The sequence below is a fragment of the Dryas octopetala genome, chromosome 6 (assembly GCF_963921425.1).
Source record: "Dryas octopetala chromosome 6, drDryOcto1.1, whole genome shotgun sequence".
Classification (NCBI taxonomy): Eukaryota; Viridiplantae; Streptophyta; class Magnoliopsida; order Rosales; family Rosaceae; genus Dryas; species Dryas octopetala.
In genome coordinates this window covers 3,655,146-3,675,363 of record NC_141371.1, presented here as the reverse complement: position 1 = coordinate 3,675,363, position 20,218 = coordinate 3,655,146, and the positions used below count along the sequence as shown (strand labels likewise).

At 38.5% G+C, this 20,218-nt stretch overlaps 4 protein-coding genes across 4 annotated transcripts; 2 read left to right on the top strand and 2 right to left on the bottom strand.

Moving 5' to 3' along the window:
* The first annotated feature begins 786 nt into the window (after window positions 1-786).
* PHYA (phytochrome A) lies at window positions 787-6,809 on the top strand. Its single transcript, XM_086249390.1, has 5 exons — window positions 787-1,538; window positions 2,503-4,569; window positions 4,934-5,750; window positions 5,906-6,196; window positions 6,381-6,809. The coding sequence occupies exons 2-5, from the start codon at window positions 2,514-2,516 to the stop codon at window positions 6,589-6,591; spliced, it is 3,375 nt and encodes a 1,124-aa protein (XP_086105516.1). The 5' UTR covers window positions 787-1,538; window positions 2,503-2,513; the 3' UTR covers window positions 6,592-6,809.
* Window positions 6,810-7,780: 971 nt separating this feature from the next.
* LOC147281229 (pentatricopeptide repeat-containing protein At2g01360-like) lies at window positions 7,781-8,095 on the bottom strand. The gene has a single exon (XM_086246521.1). It carries the CDS (start codon window positions 8,093-8,095, stop codon window positions 7,781-7,783), a length of 315 nt encoding a protein of 104 aa, XP_086102647.1.
* A 1,289-nt stretch (window positions 8,096-9,384) lies between these two features.
* Window positions 9,385-15,312, top strand: LOC147281228 (Glutamyl/glutaminyl-tRNA synthetase, class Ic). Its single transcript, XM_086248822.1, has 5 exons — window positions 9,385-9,729; window positions 9,833-10,074; window positions 11,152-12,272; window positions 12,583-13,047; window positions 14,749-15,312. Exons 1-5 carry the CDS (start codon window positions 9,584-9,586, stop codon window positions 14,965-14,967), a joined length of 2,193 nt encoding a protein of 730 aa, XP_086104948.1. The 5' UTR covers window positions 9,385-9,583; the 3' UTR covers window positions 14,968-15,312.
* Window positions 15,313-16,191: 879 nt separating this feature from the next.
* On the bottom strand, window positions 16,192-17,804 carry LOC147281227 (RmlC-like cupins superfamily protein). The gene is made up of 2 exons (XM_086246017.1): window positions 17,499-17,804; window positions 16,192-16,968 (listed from the first exon to the last, which is right to left on the bottom strand). The coding sequence occupies exons 1-2, from the start codon at window positions 17,605-17,607 to the stop codon at window positions 16,424-16,426; spliced, it is 654 nt and encodes a 217-aa protein (XP_086102143.1). The 5' UTR covers window positions 17,608-17,804; the 3' UTR covers window positions 16,192-16,423.
* Window positions 17,805-20,218: the final 2,414 nt, after the last annotated feature.

Sequence of the window (20,218 nt, the reverse complement as noted above, 5' to 3'; positions counted from 1 at the left end):
TTGTGATCAAATCATATCAAATCTGGGCCAAATCCATTGACACAGGGATTCTACGAAAAAAGGTTGCACACTTGCACATTAGGATAACTGGATAAGGTAGACTCTAAAAAGGGATGGACCCTACACCAACTAGGTCCCTGTATGAACTATGAAGTATGTCCCCGAAAAAAAAAGAAGGGAAAAACGAAAAGAAGAAAACTACGGCCAAGTATGGGCCAAATAACCCAAATCTAGTAGTGCGCGTCCAATGCCGGCTGTTAGGAGATCTGACCCTTGAAAGAAGGGAAGCATGTGAGCATGCCGGTTATTGGGACCAACACCGAAGTGACCATTGAGCCATTGAGCCAATGAGCAGCATGGCATACATATCTCATATCATTTCCATGATATGAGAAATTATTGTGGGAGACAGTGTGAAATATAAAATTTAAGATTTAGAGTTTAGATATTATAAGGTTGCTAGATGACATATGAATGTAGCAATCGAATCGTGAAAGATAGTAATCATTATTGGATTGAATTTATAAATGCTAGAATTAACAATTTGAATGTAAAAAGTGGATTAGTGTTCAAAATTTGTTCTTACACGTGCTATAATTTCGATAAATCTATAATCTCATATCAAGATTTTTCTGAACATGTCAGAATGATATAATTTCTGGATATTATGAGATTATAAATGTATCCATATTATAAGAATGCATCCAAATCTGGTACAGCAAACAGGATTGGGTTCTGCACGTGACTCCCATAAGTCCTGCTACTCATTCGTTTGTTGGTATTCGAGTGAAAAAGGAATGGCCTATCCCAGCCCTCGCTCTCTCACTCAGCCCCTCTGTGACGGGTGTGAGTGTGTGTGTGACCCCATTGCAGCCTAATTTCTCATTTGTTTATTACTCAATTATAGTGCGAAACCATGATTAGAGATTATGCCACTTACATTTTTTATATATTCTTTGCAATGGGTTGGGTTTTCTTCCCAAATTTCTGTTGGGAACCCCCTGATTTTTAGAATGGGAGGAAAACTCATTTGGGTCAGCACAGGATATTAATTTGAGAAGTGAGATGATGATCTTGTTCTTTCTATGTATACCCGTCTTCAACTAACTCTATTAGACTATTTCCCTTCTCGGAAAGGAGGCCAAACTAAACCATACCACCCCAAACCCATCTTTTTCCAGCTACAACCCTCCCTTGGATCCATTTCTTGGACAACGTTTTGTGTATCAGAGTGGACCCATTTGAGAATTTTGCTTTCTAAATTTGTACAGCTTTTAAATATATTATATTGAAGGCGGTTCCTCCACCAACTGATAAGTGCAGCAACTGGGGTTGGAGGCAGTGCAGGGTAGGGGGGGTCCAGAGACAGAAGAAGGATCGGGATTAGTGGGGTTGAAGTATAGACTTTAGAGGACAAATCTTCCATTTTCTTCTACTTCCAAGTTTTTCTTTATCAATCTGTATTGAGTATAAGTTGGGATCCCTTTGCATCTGAGAGACTGAAACCAGTTGAGTTCTGCTTACTGCCGCTAAAAAAGGTTAGGCTGTTTTCACTTCCTTGCTCATCTTGTTTTTTTATTAGCAACTATCTGGTTCTGATTATTTTGAGCAAGTTCAGTATTTTTCCTTTTTTATGTCAAAATTGGAAATTCTTGTTTGTTCCTACTCTTGTTATAGTTATTTTGGATTCTTTAATTACTTCTTGTTTTGAATTTTTTTCTTTTCTGGGTTTCCTTTAATGAACTAGTTGACTCTATTTGTTCAACAAATCAAAGCAACTTGGACTTAAGTGATTGTTCTACTTTCAGTAAAGGTTTCTGTAAAAAAAATTTTAATTTGCTTCTGTCATTAGTGTAAAATAGGCCAAAGATGTTTGTTTTTTCTACTGTTTTGGGAAGAAAGAGTTTGATGTCTTGAATCGTGTAATAGGAGGCTGTTCCATTCTCTATGACTGAGTTTTCTTGTCTTATAAGTTATAAAGTTGATGTTAATTGTCATGGTCCGAGTTATGCAAGTCAGAGTTGCCAAGTTGGCAAGTTAGTAGTTTGGTTAGCTGGAGTTAGTTGGAAAACTGTTATCAGAATAGTTAGTAGTTGTGAGTAGTTACAAACGAGCAGGAAAAGAATAATCATTCTGAATAAGCAAATGTGTAAGTCTGAAAGATAGCCTTTCCTTCATGAAATACAAGAGGCTTCCTTTGGGAAGAGTTGCCATTTCATTTCCATTACAGTGTTAGGCTGAGAAGAAGATACTTCCTTTAGGAGCTTATCATTGTAATTGTTCTGTGAGAAGTGTCTCTTTGTTGCTGCAGCACATTACAGTAATCCTTCAAGAATATTGACATTTTCAGCATCATGAAAAAAATAAAATCCTGACCTCTGCTACTGATTCTTACTTTTAGTATTAAAATGATCATAATGGTGATGGCTGTGATGAAAATAATATCAATCATATTATTATGATTGTTGTGTCTTTCTTATTGCTTTTCTTTTCGATTCTCAGTTTATGTGAAAATGTCTTCTTCAAGACCCAGCCACTCATCCAGCAATTCAGGACGATCAAGACACAGTGCTAGAATTATTGCTCAGACAACTGTAGATGCAAAGCTACATGCAGATTTTGAGGAGTCAGGTTCTTCCTTTGACTACTCGAGCTCAGTGCGTGCTAGCAGTTCAGTTAGTGGGGATCGGCAACCTAGGTCTGACAAAGTGACCACTGCTTATCTCCATCACATACAGAAAGGCAAGCTGATCCAGTCATTTGGGTGCTTGCTAGCCTTAGATGAGAAAACTTTCAAGGTCATTGCATACAGTGAGAATGCCCCTGAAATGCTGACTATGGTCAGTCATGCAGTCCCAAGTGTTGGGGACTACCCTGTTCTTGGCATAGGAACAGATATAAGGACAATTTTCAGTTCCCCTAGTGCCTCTGCATTGCATAAGGCCCTCGGATTTGGGGAGGTTTCTCTCTTAAATCCCATCTTAGTCCATTGCAAGACCTCTGGAAAGCCTTTTTATGCTATAGTCCACCGGGTAACAGGTAGTTTGATCATTGACTTTGAGCCGGTGAAGCCTTATGAAGTCCCTATGACTGCTGCTGGGGCCCTGCAATCATACAAGCTTGCAGCCAAAGCAATTTCCCGATTGCAGTCTTTACCTAGTGGGAGCCTGGACAGGCTTTGTGATACGATGGTTCAAGAGGTTTTTGAACTCACTGGTTATGACAGGGTGATGGCCTATAAATTTCATGATGATGATCACGGGGAAGTGATCTCTGAGGTTACAAAGCCTGGCCTGGAGCCATATCTGGGCTTGCATTATCCATCCACTGATATACCTCAGGCTTCACGGTTCCTATTTATGAAGAATAAGGTTCGTATGATTGTTGATTGTTGTGCAAAAAATGTGAAGGTGCTTCAAGATGAGAAGCTTTCGTTTGATCTAACATTGTGTGGTTCAACCTTAAGAGCCCCACACAGTTGTCATTTACAATATATGGAGAACATGAATTCCATTGCTTCTCTTGTTATGGCAGTAGTGGTCAATGAGGGGGATGATGAGGTTGGCAGTCCTGATTCTGTGCAGGGTCAAAAGCGAAAGAGGCTCTGGGGTTTAGTAGTATGTCATAACACAACTCCAAGATTTGTTCCTTTCCCTCTCAGGTATGCCTGTGAGTTCCTAGCTCAAGTATTTGCCATCCATGTGAATAAGGAATTGGAGTTGGAAGATCAGATTGTTGAGAAGAACATCCTGCGCACCCAAACGCTGCTGTGTGATATGCTGTTACGAGATGCACCCTTGGGTATTGTGTCACAGACCCCTAATATTATGGATCTAGTGAAATGTGATGGGGCCGTCCTATTATACAAGAACAAGATATGGAGACTTGGATTAACTCCAAGTGACTTCCAGATTCATGACATAGCCTTGTGGCTCTGTGAGTGCCATATGGATTCCACAGGTTTGAGTACAGATAGCCTGTATGACGCAGGGTTCCCTGGGGCTCTTGCTCTTGGTGATGTAGTATGTGGAATGGCAGCTGTGAGGATAACTTCCAAGGACATGATCTTTTGGTTCCGATCCCACACTGCTGCAGAAATTCGATGGGGTGGTGCAAAACATGAACCTAATGAGAAGGATGATGGTTGGAAAATGCACCCTAGATCATCATTCAAGGCTTTCCTTGAAGTTGTCAAGACAAGGAGCTTACCTTGGAAGGACTATGAAATGGATGCAATTCATTCTTTGCAGCTTATTCTGAGGAATGCTTTTAAAGATATTGGAACCTTGGATGTAAACACCAATGCAATCCATATGAGGCTAAGTGACCTAAAAATTGAAGGGATGCAAGAACTGGAAGCAGTGACAGGTGAGATGGTCCGTTTAATTGAAACAGCCACAGTGCCAATATTGGCAGTTGATGTGGATGGATTAGTTAATGGGTGGAATACAAAAATTGCTGAGTTAACTGGCCTTCCGGTTGATGAGGCAATTGGAAAGCATATGCTCACACTCGTGGAAGATTCTTCAACTAGCATGGTGAAAAGGATGTTGGATTTGGCATTGCAAGGTATGTCATAAATTAATCATAACCATAATTTGAAATTTTAGGCATTTTTAGATGTCAAGTCTTACTAGCAATGACCATATACATGTATGCATGTGCATGTGTGCCTGATCACTTAGGCATGTGTATGTTAGCCAGTACCATGCTTGCACATCACATTGGCACAGAAGAATGAGAAAGCATACAATGGCTCTCCTGCCCCCCCTTCTCTCCCTCCCCCTTTATGTTTGTGTGAGAGGGAGTGAGAGAGGAAATGGATATTCATTCACCATTCTTGGAACAGAGACATACTTTTTTTTCTTTTTTTTTTCAGTTTCTAGTCTTCTGTTTGTATTAAGCTCATTCTTTTTCTTTTACTTCTGATCAGGCAAAGAGGAAAAAAACATTCAATTTGAGATAAAAACACATGGTTCTAGGATTGACTCTGGTCCCATCAGCTTAGTTGTGAATGCTTGTGCAAGCAGGGACCTTAGTGAAAATGTTGTGGGGGTATGTTTTGTGGCCCAGGATATCACTGGTCAGAAGAATGTGATGGACAAGTTCACCCGGATCCAAGGTGATTACAAAGCAATTGTACAAAACCCAAACCCATTGATTCCCCCAATATTTGGCACTGATGAATTTGGCTGGTGTTCTGAGTGGAATCCAGCAATGACAAAGTTAACTGGGTGGAAACGAGAGGAGGTAATGGATAAAATGCTGTTGGGGGAGGTTTTTGGGATCAACACGGCCTGTTGCCCTCTCAAGAATCAAGAAGCTTTTGTAAATCTTGGTGTTGTACTCAACCGCGCCATGACAGGTCAGGTATCTGAAAAGGTTCCTTTTGGTTTCTGGGCTCAGGGTGGAAAGTACATAGAATGCCTGCTGTGTGTGAGTAAGAAATTGGACAGCGAGGGCGCAGTCACTGGTGTCTTTTGTTTCTTGCAGCTTGCTAGCCAAGAGCTGCAACAAGCACTTCATGTCCAACGCTTATCAGAACAAACTGCTGTGAAGAGATTGAAAGCATTAGCTTATATTAAAAGGCAGATCCGGAATCCTTTATCTGGTATACTGTTTTCTCGGAAAATGATGGAGGGTACTGAGTTGGGACCAGAACAAAAAAAGCTCCTGCATACCAGTGCCCAGTGCCAGCAGCAGCTCAGCAAAATACTTGATGACATGGATCTTGATAGCATCATCGATGGGTATGATAGAGTCCATTTGTTAAAGAAATTTTTTTTTTTTCCCTATGAAATTCTTGATTGCCGTAAAAGTATAGAAGTTCTGCTTTCAGTTGTCCATTCTGACTGTTGTGTGGTGTGACCTAACAATTCTTTTCTGTCTTCTGATCCCTTGACAGCTACTTAGACCTGGAAATGGTTGAGTTCACTTTGCATGAAGTACTGGTTGCCTCCATTAGTCAAGTCATGATTAAGAGCAATGCCAAGAGTATCCAGATTGTTCATGAGGCAGCAGAAGAGATCATGTCTGAGACCTTATATGGGGATAGTCTTAGGCTTCAACAAGTCTTGGCTGATTTCTTGTCGGTATCAGTTAATTTTATGTCAGGTGGAGGCCAGCTTACTGTTTCAGCAAATTTGACCAAAGATCAGCTAGGACAATCTGTTCATCTTGTGCATCTGGAGCTCAGGTACAGTTTCACGATTGAGTTCATAATATTGATGTTTGAACTAAGACTTAGTATGTAACTTCTACAAGCAAATGGTTCTCTCTCTCTCTCTTCCTCTCTCGCTCTCTCCTCTCTCTAAAAATGAAGGGCGGCTTATGTTACAAATTGAATGCTTATGAGATGCTGAATTACTATATTGGATCAGGGTAACACATGCGGGTGGTGGGATTCCAGAAGGATTACTGAACCAGATGTTTGGAAACGATGGAGAAGTATCTGAAGAAGGCATTAGCCTGTTCATCAGCACAAAACTGGTGAAGCTCATGAATGGAGATGTACAATATCTCAGGGAAGCAGGCAAGACAACCTTCATCATATCTGTGGAACTTGCTGCTGCACATAAATTGAAGTCCTAACAAGACAATTTTCTGTGAAAAAGGATACATATTCTCAAGTGTACAGCCTTTAAGAAATGAGAGTTGAATGTTGTATTTTGATGATGTTGTGTAATTTCAGTTAACTTTAATTTTCTTTGGAACATTTTTATTGCTTTGAACTGTAAATATGCATGTCTCGTTTTGTTCTTTAAATGTTTTTTACCTTGTGATGGATATGCGAAGCGAATAAATGAGAATGTTAAAAGATCGAAGAATGTTGGTGGGTCATTCCCAGAAATTAATTTCATCATAGCATTCACTGCCTAGCTTGAGTCTAATGGCAGGCACATTGGTCTCTCGGACCTTTCATCTTCGTCTTACCTCCAACAACAAATCCAACCATTTCCCCCTTTTGTTCAGTAAGCGTCTCATAGCCATAGCTAAGCCCAACCATTCCAACAACACCACCATCTCTACTTCTTTTTCACTTACACGAAAGCACCATTGCAGAGTCTTCAGCTCCTCCTCCTCCTCCTCACCCAACCCGAACCTCAACTTTAACAACAATCCCCTCGTTGAGTTGCCAGAAATCCGGACCGAGGACATCCACGACTATGCCTTGAAGATGGTCCAGGGTTTGGCAGAAGACGGCTTCATCCCCCACGAAGGGTTCTATTAAAGAGATCGTCCCCCACACCCTGGCCATAGAGCTCTATGCCAATGCGGGTAACACCATGGGCGCTCTCCAGGCCTACTTGCGCATGCTTGCCTCTGGAGTCTACCCGAACAACTTCACCTACAATATTCTCATCAATGCCCTGGTTGCCGACCCCAAATTTACTTTTGAATTAGACAAATAGCCTTCTTTGGGAGAGAATTTACACACCATAACATGCAAATTACAAGTCTGGCCTATAGCTTTGAATTAAGAACACTTTCAAATTATTCACTTTGGTGAAGAATTCTATTAGCTCTTAAAACTAGACCAGTATCACTAAAGTAGTGTCAATTATATACATGTTCATAATAAAAACTTCAGTGTTCTGCAACAAAGTTGTCAGTTTTCTCAAGAATTTGACATGGATTCATATGGATATTACTTGAAGGATTCAAGTTACATAATTATCTATGAAGCATAATTCATAAACCAACAATAACAAAAGATAGATCAAATAAAAAAAAAATTCAAATTACTTGGCAAAGAGAGTGTTGATGACACTTGCAGCCACTAGCCTCTGCTCTTAAACACCTCACTTACAGCCTCATCGTCTGGCTCGAACCCCTTAACCATCATCTCCATCAAGTAATTCTTGGCATCCTTAACAAAATCAGGGTCAGCACCGAGAGCCTTGACGAGAACATTGTAAGTGTACCCGTTGGGGGAGAGAGAAAATTTGAGCATGAACTGGTATGCCTTGAGAGCATCCTCGGCCCTACCGGCATTAGCGTAGGTCTCAATGATGAGGGTGTGATAGGCCACGGAAGTCTGCTCGCTGGGGAGCCCGTCTATGTCGTCTATTGACAAAATGTCGAACATTTTCATGGTATAGTTGGCGAGGTCATTGAGGGTAATCAATTACTCATGCCCAAGGTTTCTTTCTCCTCCTTGTAGAGGGAATGTCAAGGCAGAGAGGGGCTCATTGCCGAACACGGCGTTGAAGGCACTGTGGTCCTCATATTACTTTGGTCCTCACCACTGTGGAGAGGCTATTTCCTAAACCGAAGCCTATATATAGGCTAAGAATAACTTGCATATCCTCGTTATAGGGAATGTGACATCATAGGCAAGAAATAGACAAAAAGAAAAACTTATCCGCTCTCTCTCTCTCTCCTATTTCCCTCTCCACCCTCTTTCTCTATCTCTCTCTTGCATGTGATATCATGTCCCCTTATAATAGAGACATGCAAATTTTTCTCATATAGGCTTAGTACGCTTTGTATTTTTATTCATTCTTCAGTTTAATCAAATGCTTAAGGGTTTGGGCTGACTTTAGGCTTACCACCATTGTAGAACTGAGAAGAAGAAGACTAGAATGATGACAACTAAATAAAAAGCAGGAAGCAGGCCAATGGGACAAAGCAAAATCTGATAATTTTTCCCATGATATTTTTCCTTTGTTTCTTTTAGTTCTACAATAGTTAACTCATGCTATCTCCTTTTGTACCTCATCCGTGTGGAATGAGATTGGTAGAGTCAATCAAATCAGTTTCAGTATCTTAAACTTGAGAATTTCTTAATTGTGTGGAATACTGAGATTGGTACCTCGATCACTAGCTTACATTTAAGAATTTCTTACCTTCACATTTCTTTGCATCATTGACTTGAACCCTCTGATAATTACATCTGATGTTCCAACTATTAAAATAACTTGTATGACTTTTATGCAAAATTTATGACAATGTAAATTCCATATTGAGACTTATGTTCTGTGATCAGGATATTGGATTTAACTATTTAAGTGTTGAGTATACAAATCCTTAAGGGGAAAAATGCTTGGTTCAACAATTAATGTATTAATTTGCTGGGCTTCCAAGTTTCATTATTTATGAGCCCAAACTCATTTACAAAAAGCACTTTTTTAGAAAATCTAGCTTTTAATGAAAGCTACTAGTTAAAAGCACTTTTTACAAAAGCACTCTCAAATAAACCTTTTATGCTAATTGAAAAATCACTTCTTTTTTTCTACTAGAAAATTAACTCAGATCTCTCATCTCTCGCATCTTTCTCTCTTATTTTATTATAATAAAATCAAATTTCTAATCTAAAAAAACTGGGCCGGATGGCCCAAGTTTGTAGTTCAGGGTTTAAGGTTTGGGCTGACTTTAGGCTTACTAGCATTGCAATCCTGCGTGCAGTTGCTGGTTTGTTTGGAATCGTAGACTCCCAGCCACTCCCACAGAGTTGACAGAAACAGAGGGGTGAGAAGAAGAACACTGGAAGACGACGCCGTCTTGTTCATCATTCCTCCAAGACTTCGATTCTAACCAAACAAAGCAACAAGTCCAAGCAAAATCTGAAGCTTGGGTTTCAATGAAGATTAAGATTAAGGGGCTTTCGTTCCCCGCCGAGAACCCTCCGATATCGGTGATTGCTGCGGCAAAGCTCGCCGGAGTTTCTCTCCCCACCGACGCCTCTCTCGCTCCTGATTCTCCTCCCCTTTTACAGTTGTCCAATGGGTAAATCCCTATCCCTAAATTCCTTTGCATTAGTTTCTGTTTTGAAGGTTTACATCTGCCCTTGCTTGAATGTATAAATGTATTCACTCATCTTCCATTTTAGGCTGAAATTGCGTGGAACCTTTGTACTTCTTCGTTATATTGGCGGTGATGCTAATTTCTATGGTAAGGATAGATTAGAAGCTGCCCAGATTGATGAGTGGCTTGAGTACGCTCCTGTGCTCTCGTTGGGTTCTGCGTTTGAGAATGCTTGCAAGCATTTGGATGAATATTTGGGAAGCCGTACTTTTTTCGTAGCTCATTCTTTTTCGATTGCCGATATAGCAATCTGGTCAGGTCTTGCAGGTATAGCTTTGCTTCTCTCACACTACCCCTTTCTCTCATTTCAACACGAGTTTTATGGGTGCCTCATGAGAACTACTCCATTTTTTGAATGATTTGAAGTGTGATTTCTTTCCTCCCCTAAATCCCACCCTTTGTGATTTGTAATGTCTACTTTATGTGGTATGATATTGAATAATGGAAATCAATGGCCATTTCCAAGTGTAAGCATGGTGCCATCATCAACCCACCTCCATGGTGCAATCTGAGCTTAATTAATGCCAAATCAAATTACTGTGGTGATGGAACTCATTACCGAGCAGTTGGTGTATAAAATTTGAAAAGTGTTTCTTTCACATCTGTGATAATATTGATACTAACTTTGGTGGAGCACAGTGCCAGCTTAGTTATATGCCTAATTGAAAGTTCGTTGAATTATACTTTTGGTTTTTAGGACTCAATTTCCTTGACATATTTTTGTATCATATTTATTATTCCTAAATTGTGTTTATTGAGTATTTTTATTAGATAATTATATCTTAGCTAACCATCTTGTATAGCAGTTCCACATTCATTAGAGAGATAATCCACAAATAATTAACTATCCGACAGAAAATAACTAATAGAGATGGTACATATAACATGTAGAAAAACTAAATTAAAGAAGGCTAAGAGCTAAATAGAGATAAAAACTAAGAAGTGCCTAGGCCACATTGGTTTGGACTTTGGAGTACCTTGCAGATGCTCTTAGAAGGCTAAGAAAAACATGAATAAAAGGAAAGAAACAAAAGTTGGTTCAACCAATTAGGGCCCCCGCCTCTTGTGTTTCTGTCACCTTGTAAGAATTGGAAACTTGAGTCTTGGTTAGTTGCGTTGTGAAGTTTAGGCAGAAGAAGGAAAATAAACACAGTGGTCTAGCTAGGATTTCTCAAAAGAAGGATCTTCTTAGGAGACCCTTTATCGTTTATTTTGGATAGTTATAGAGAATTAAAATAATGAAGGGCAAAGTCCTAAGGAGCTGTTATTTTACTGTCTTGATTGGATAATTGATCATCAAACTATGGGCTTTTTTGGAGATGCTTAACACTCTATGCTTAGCAGGAACTGGTCAAAGATGGGAAAGTTTGAGGAAGTCGAAGAAGTACCAAAATCTTTCTCGGTGGTTCAATTCGATATTGGCACAATATGGTGATACCCTGAATGAAGTTACAACTATGTATGTTGGCAAAAGAGGCTTTGGAAAGCCAACAGCAACTAAATCGAAAGACAGTCCAGTCAATCAGCAATCAAAGAGTGTAGATGGAGATGTATCTGAGAAAAGTAAAGGAGGAAGCAAGCCAACATTTGAAGTAGATCTTCCAGAAGCTGAGGTTGGAAAGGTTCGACTGAGATTTGCGCCAGAACCCAGTGGTTATCTTCACATTGGGCACTCAAAAGCAGCTTTGTTGAATCAGTATTTTGCTCAACGGTATCAAGGTCAGCTTATTGTGCGATTTGATGATACAAATCCGGCTAAAGAAAGTAATGAGTTTGTGGATAATCTTCTCAAGGATATTGAGACTTTGGGTATCAAGTATGAAACAGTTACCTATACTTCGGATTACTTCCCTAAGTTAATGGAAATGGCTGAGAATTTGATTCGCCAGGGTAAAGCATATGTTGATGATACACCACGTGAGGAGATGCAGAAAGAAAGGATGGATGGCATTGAATCAAAATGTAGAAACAACAGTGTAGAGGAAAATTTAAAATTATGGAAGGAAATGATTGCAGGTTCCGAGAGGGGTCTTCAGTGCTGTGTCCGTGGGAAGCTGGATATGCAGGACCCAAACAAATCTCTTCGAGATCCAGTTTATTATCGTTGCAATCCAATGCCACATCATAGGATTGGGTCCATGTACAAGGTATACCCAACCTATGATTTTGCTTGCCCATTTGTTGATTCTATAGAAGGTATAACACATGCACTTCGATCTAGTGAGTATCACGATCGCAATGCTCAGTACTACCGAATTCAAGAGGATATGGGGCTGAGAAAAGTGCATATCTATGAGTTTAGTAGGTTGAACATGGTTTATACACTTCTCAGCAAGCGCAAGCTTTTGTGGTTCGTTCAAAATGAGAAGGTCAATGGATGGGATGATCCTCGTTTTCCAACTGTTCAAGGAATTGTGCGTAGAGGCCTCAAAGTTGAAGCATTGATACAGTTCATTCTGGAGCAGGTAAGACACTAGTCTTATCTTATTAAACCTTACCTGCTACATGCCAAGTGTGGTTGTAAAACCATAGTTGGATCTCCTAATGTAATATGTTTGGGGCATATGCATTCACTCTCTATATGATTGACTTAGGCAAGAACCATTTTGATTATAAATATAATGCCTGCCCAATGCGTCTTTTGTCCTTGGCTTACACCAATTTTTTCTCCTCAGTTGGTACTAGTTTATATTTAGAAAATGAGAATTTTTTGTTGATCCAGACTTATAAAAGGTTTAATTTTATAACTGATTTTTATATTGTTATGGTTTATAGGGGGCTTCCAAAAATCTGAATCTCATGGAATGGGACAAACTCTGGACAATTAATAAGAAGATAATCGATCCTGTATGTCCTAGACATACTGCTGTTGTTGAAGAGAGATGTGTGTTGTTCACCCTGACTAATGGTCCTGAGAAACCATTCGTCCGCATCATTCCTAGGCATAAGAAGTATGAAGGAGCTGGAGAGAAGGCAACAACATACACAAGGAGGATATGGCTAGACCATGCTGATGCAGAGTCCATTGCAGTGGATGAGGAAGTAACCTTGATGGATTGGGGGAATGCCATAGTTAAGAAAATTGAGAAAGACCAAGATGGAAATCTCGCACTCACAGGGGTTTTGCATCTTGAGGGATCTGTCAAGACTACAAAGTTGAAGCTTACCTGGCTGCCTGAAACAGATGAACTAGTTAAGCTCTCATTGATGGAGTTTGATTATCTGATAACAAAGAAGAAGGTATGTGCCAGTCAACAAGTGTAAAGTTTTTACATCTTAGCATATTATTTATTAATATATAGAACTAAAAATGCTTGGAGGTGTTTAATCTGTGGATAGTAAAAATGCCTTTGATTTTCTTTTCATAAAGATATAAAGGAAACTTGGGGTTTTGGATAGCAGAATATGGATTAACAACCATATGGACCTTAATTCAGCGATTAGTACCAAGAGAATTCCTTATGATCTCTTTTAAAAGGCATATGGTGTCAAAGCCTCACATGTACACAGTCTGATATTTCAAAAACATGACAAAGGATGCTTCATATGTGTTCCTGTAAATGTAGTGTATGGAACATGGGCATGTTTATGGTGGATGGTATTTGAATTATTGTCAAAAATCATATTATAACATTCTATGATAAATGTTAATAATAAAAGACTGATCTTAGTAAAAGTGCATTATTTGGGTGCATTAGTTGCGTGTGTTCTAGAGAATTATGATCCTGAGGCCGGGGTGGTGGTGGTGGTCTCAGATTCTAGGAGAACCTCTGCGGTGGGTTCGGACTGTTCTGTCCAGGTCGAAATTGAGAGTGGGGTGCCTGAAATTAAGGTGCATTTGGATAAAGTAGAAAGAGACTGTAGGATTTGTCATCTGGGTTTGCAGAGTAATAGCCATGAATCTGGGGCTCCTATTGAATTGGGTTGTTCTTGCAAGGAAGATTTGGCTGCTGCCCACAAGAACTGTGCTGAAGCCTGGTTCAAGATTAAGGGAAACAATGATTAAGTGAGTAAAAGCCTAGCCTTTTCTTTTTCTCTTTTTTTTTTTGGGAGTGTTTTTGGTAACTTTTAGATACCCACTTGGGCAGTTCTTAGCATTATGCAAGTTTATATCTTTTACTGGTTATAGATGATTTGCTTTGATAAAGTCAGTCTGTGAATTCCAAGCTTAGTAGTTGTCCTTAATTGATTGAGATTTTTTTGGTTTCTTAAAGTTGAAAGAATTCTCGTAATAGTTGGACGATATAGAAGGCTTATTAGACATAGAAGCTGCAGGTACAAAACTTGTGCTTAAAACAACAGGGAAAGTAAAGAAGATTATTTAAAGAGGGCAATGGACAAAGTAAAGCAAAGGGTAAAGCATTAAATGTGTCCAAGTACAAATGAGAATTCTATGCTTCCCTGTCCTTTCTGGGAGTTGAGCAATCTCTCTACTGTTCTGTTCCTTTCTGATTTTCTTTCTTTCTCTTTATGAAAGTGGGGATTTGACCTCTTATTGATGTTCCCAATACATTTATCTTGGCAAAAGATTGTTGCCTGCCGACGCACTAAATAACGTATAATTTCCTGTGTGCATATTCATTGTTTACTATTCATCCAACATGCTCAGTGACAAATGACTTTTCATATACACATAGTTTGAGTATGACTGATACAAAATTATTGGCCCAAAGTCTTTGATTCAAAATAATAAAGCTTTTGGCTGATTGTCATGTGTCATAATTCATAAGGGTTTATATGAATGTTTCACACTCTATGCATGTTTCAATAATTGAAGTTCAACTTCTCTGGGTGCCTGAGCAGTTTAGGCATGCGAATGTGGCAGTTCTGTGTATGATGGTTTTTCGCTTATCTGTGGTTAGCTGATTATGTTGTTAAAGAGTGGTATGTACTATGTACAGTCAAAATTTTCAGTTGGTTTTTGTAACTTGTGAATTGCAGATTGAAGAAGGAGAGGATTTCCTTGATGTGCTTAATCCATGTACCGAAAAGGAGACTGCAGCCCTTGGGGATTCCAACATGCGAAATCTTAAGCGCGGAGAGATATTGCAACTTGAGAGAAAAGGATATTTCAGATGCGATGTTCCCTACGTCAGGCCTTCAAAGCCTATAGTTCTATTTGCAATCCCAGATGGCAGGCAGCAGACCTCGTCGAAGTAAAACCTTTCGCGTTTTAGTTTGTTTCTGTTATGTTGTTCCAGGATATGTTGACTGCATTAAGGATTGTTGCTTTCATCTGGATTTACTACTTTTTATTTGTAAGGGGATAATAGAAGTTTTATATCATACTTCGACCAACCAAAGCATGGTTTTAACTTTTCAGTTGTATTAGTCTTCTGTTTACAATGTTTGGCAATTTTAGATGGTTTTGTTCGAATACCAGCTTGCGAAGTTACTGTCAGCTTAGAACTTTTGGCAAAAGTTTGCAGCTTAAAGCTGCCTTTTCCCTCATGCCAAATATGGGTTGAATGAAATATAAACATTTGTTTTTTCTTTTTGCTTGAATTGGCCCTCACTTTGCAATGACATGATTAGTTGATTTGCTTCCACTCTATCTATGATTTATATATAGACCCATGCTTTACTGCCAGCTTTCTGGGTAATTCAAATGGAAAGTAAAGACAAGTAAAACAAAAGGCCAATACGTTTTCTTTTCTTTCTTTATTTTTTGGCTAAAACAAAGGAATACGTTTGGTAGTGACATGCAATTATGTTGTACTTTTCTTTATTTTTTGGCTGAAACAGAGGAATACGTTTGGTAGTAATTTGTATTACTAGTTCGCAACTAATATAATTCGCATATTATATTTAACAATAGCTATGAATAGTGTAATTTGGAACACAATCATGATTTTAAAATAGAATAATTTGTTTTAGGATGTTATTTTATCATATCTAAAGCTTGTAATATATTGAATGATCATCTGTCCTCTCATTGTTTGATGTGATGAGAAGTGGTCCTCTTTGTGTCGTCTTTTTGCCTTAAAGAAAACATAGTATCCACCTAATCGCTACTAACTCTGCTGATATTCTTTATCTATATGTGCTTCTATGACCTTATGTTCATGTATTTAAATAGGTAATTGCATGTATGGCCAAAAATAAAAAATAGGTAGTTGCATGTGTGTATATAAAATGTTTGAACTGGATGGGCTTTTCATTTTTTTGGGGGGGTTGGTGTTTGATGTTTCCTACATAGCTTGGTGCATGGGACCCTTTTATCAAAGTGATTGAGCCAAAAGAGAGTTATGATTAATAAGTTGGAACAAAGGTAAAAATAATTTTTGTATATTTTTATTTTTGGTTAGGAAGTAGACCAAAAAAAATTTAGGAAGTTGACCAAAAATGAAGACATTATCATTTCAGATTAGGTAGGCAGCTGTGTTCTGAAGACTTGAAGGGAGTTATTATCAACCACCAAAAGAACAAAAGTTACGAAAATACAATTACATGTAAACAATTTTGCAGTAACCACCAGAATAACAAAAACACAAACATGTAAACAATTTTAGATTATCAAAGAAAGAAAATAAAATGTCCACCACCCCACTTTCTTCTTATGAATTATGACACATCTCATCAAATGGTAAGACAAACAGAACCATGGATAAAGCCTCTATGCCTTGGGAGCAAACCTTGACTTGATTTTCTTAATCTCCTTGGTACCAACCTGGAATGTCGCAGTCAACACATTATCCGGAACCTCTGGTGTGGCGGCAAACAATGTGGCGCCAATGGACTGCGCGCCGGGCAACTGAGAGTTGAATCCGGCAACCACAGCAGCAGGCACCTTCCCATTGTTCTTCTGGAAGTGAACCAACCCCTTTGGGAACACAAACACTTCACCCTTCTTGATGATCTTGGTTATGAGCTTGTTTGCAGTGGTTATGAATCCAACATCCAATTCACCTTCAAGAACAAACACTATCTCTGTGGCACGAGGGTGAGTGTGAGGTGGGTTAATGCCACCAGGGGCATAGTCAATTCGTGCGAGGGAGACGCCGAGGGTGTTGAGGCCTGGGATCTTCTGAACATTGGCTGCAGTCACCAGTGAGCCAAAGGTGTTGTTGGTGAGTCCTGGCTTTGCAATTCCAGCAAAGAAGAAGTCCTCTGCAGTTGCATTTGCTGCATCCTTACAGGTGAACCCATTGACTTTGGTCCCTGTTTATTTATTGCACACAATTCACTTTGGATCAAAATTTGTAGCAAAACTTGTACTAATTTTTATAAACCATGAATTGGGTTTTCTTAATCATGTTCCAAAGTGTTGTAGGGGCTCAATGTGCTTCATTGTTGGGGCCAAAAAAAGGCCATGATTAATTGATTACTAGCCTCAACAGCAATAATGAAAAGATAATCATATTCATAGCTAGCTAAAATATTGACACAGCTGCAATTTGCAGAAAATATGAAACTAATAAAGAAATATCAATCTTCAAGATACATAAACAGTTCCTAGGGCAAAGCCAAAAAGGAAGAACAGGTCCACCTGTAATAATTGAGGAGAAAAAGAAACACAAATATCTGAACTGTTCACATGCTTTAGTCCTTTTTTACATGATTTTCTGTGTTCACCTTTAGTTTTAGCACTAAGCCCCGAATCATTGGAATAAAAATGAAGAAATGTCTTGAAGAAGAGTTCCCAAATATCTTGAAGCAACACAAATATCTTGAAAGTTTTAAGGAGTTACCTGCAGCGAGGTCAGCAACACAAATATCTTGAAGCAAGTCTGGATCAGCAGCAGAGTTCCCAAAGACCATGGCAAAAGTCACCAAAAACAGTGCCAAGATAGCCGCCATGGTTGTTGTTGTTGTTAAAGAAAGAGAGAAAAGTACTAGAGAGGACCAAAAGAAAGAACCAGAATATGAATGAAAAGCAAGTGACAGGTCGAGTGGGTATTTATAGCAGCAAAGAGTGGTTGAATGTTGAAGCCTTGAAGGTGATATTGTCGTTTCGATAGCTGGTAATATTTGTTGTTGTAGTTGTTGTGAATGTAAAGCATGAGGCATGCCTTGTTTTAGTTCTTAGACCCAAAGCAAAGTCATCACATTGCATCAAGCTTGCCTTGCCTTGCCTTGCCTTGACCATCTCTTTGATTTGGGAGCGTTGACCCCATTTGTGGCCCTTGCGCGTCCAGCGGATCTGACCCACATAGATTTCTTTTTTTTTTTTGGCTTAAATATTTTTTTAAAATTTTTATTCTTATTTTTATGCTTATAACTAAAACTAAAAGATAAATCCTACGCACGATTTTTCCCAACATAATTGTCCATTGTCCAATTCTATGGCTCTATGCATTCTCTATGTGTTATGATTTTATTGGACCCCTGAGCATCACGCACTTTCACATTCTTCTTTATTAAACAAAAGAAATGTATGCAATTGTTTTTGGGTAATTGGGTAGCCGTACTCTTTTGCTTTGCTTTGCTTTGTTGTCTTCTCAATCAATATCGATAATGTCACTAAATTTATTTTAAAAAATGTGACTGCATTTTATTTATTTAAATCCCATTCACTTCTAATAAATAAGATAGTATTATAGTAACATGTATAATGAGAATTCTTACCTCTCAAGTACATGCCTACTTTTTTAAGTTTTACTTTTTTTTTTGATAGAAACTTTTTTAAGTTTTACTTTTTTTTTTTATAGAAACTTTTTTAAGTTCTACTTGGTCATTGTTTTTCAGAATGTTTAATACATTTTCTAAGTTGCAACCAATAATTGAGAAGCTTGAGCTCTCTGAGTTATTTTCATAAACATTAAGTATTTGTAATTAAGTGGTATTTTTTTTTTTTGCCAAATAAAAAGGCTATGTGCTACCTCATTGTGTAATTGACCATTTACAAAATATGGATCTAATCCTCCCCTAAAGGTAAGAAATTTTGCATAGTTTGACCCATTCAAGGTGAAATATGGGGTTGCTCCCTCAGCAAAATTGGGATAAAGTTGAGCTAAAAGATTTTGATTCAAGATAAATTTACGAGGAAGTGAAATCTTTTTAGGATCTACTCCAGCATTTAGAAATTGATTAATTGGTAAAGATAAAGGTATTTGATGTTAATTTATTCTGAATTTTCAGACAACACATCAAATTGTGAAACTTCCTTCACTCTATCATATTGTTTAATTAGGTCCTCCATTGTTTTAGTCACACTGTCTATCTTTCTCTTCTTACTTTGTCTTCTTTTGGAGGTTTCTTCCGACAATGGCTTTTCTGTTATTTGCTACGTTGCTTTGCCTTTGCAATATAGTCAGTCATATTTGTAATCAGCTGTGTGCTTGGTTGAAGGGTCTCCATCTCCAATTAACCTCATCAATCAAATTTTCATCACCAAGCTCCTTGCACCTACAAACTCCCAAGAGCATGTGCTTGTTTTGGGCCATATTATTATATGTCAGTATGAATTAGCCTTCACATGTGGTGGAATTAATTATATATTTTAGAAAATAGCTAGAGACCATTGACTTTGAGAATACTCTTCGGGTTTACTCCTAATAAGAAATCAAAGATAATGCAATGGGCGTGTTTGGAAATTTGCAAATGCATAATGGTCTAAGACTGAGAGGAAATTAATGCAATTTGGGTGACACTGATTCTTGCCATAAGACAAGGAAAGAATGAAGGAGTTGGTAAATGTAACATCCATAGGAATATCCCCCATCGCTCATAAAGAGACTCACCCCTCAAATTAATTCCTTGCATGGAAGGTTGCCATTGTTGTTTGGTTGATTCGGAAGCTAATTAGACTAAACCTACACCTAGTGGGGTCTCACAAACCCCTTTATAATTAGGTACTCCATTGTTTTAGTCACTCTTTATTCTTACACTCACTCAATTTGTCCTCTTTTGGAGGTTGCTTCCAACAATGGCTTTTCTGTCATCTGTTTTTACAATAGAATCAGTCATATTTGCAATTTGCTGTTCTTGGTTTATGGTTGAAGGGTCTCCATCTCCAAGCTCATCAATCAATTTTTCATCACCAAGCTCTCCTTGCAGTGTACATTTAAATACAAACTCTCCCAAAAGGATATGCCTGTTTTCGTCCATATTTGTATATATATGCCAACATTAGCCTTCGCATGTGGTGGAATTTATATGTTTGGAAAATAGCCAGAGGCCATTGACTTTGAGAATATTAGTTTAGGGTTTACTCATAAGTAATCAAGATAATGCAATGGGTATGTTTGGAAATTTCGAAATGCAGAATGGTCTATAACATACTGAGAGGAAGAGTAATGCCATATTCTTTGTGATGACAAAAGACAGAGAAAACTAAAAAGAGGGCAGGACTCAAGAGGTGAAGCCCATCACATAGTTTTGGAAGAAAAGCTTGTGAACCAAAGGATTGAAGGGAAGTTGTCAAGATGGGAACTTTTAACAAAATTACAGTGTGCGGCAATGCGAATGC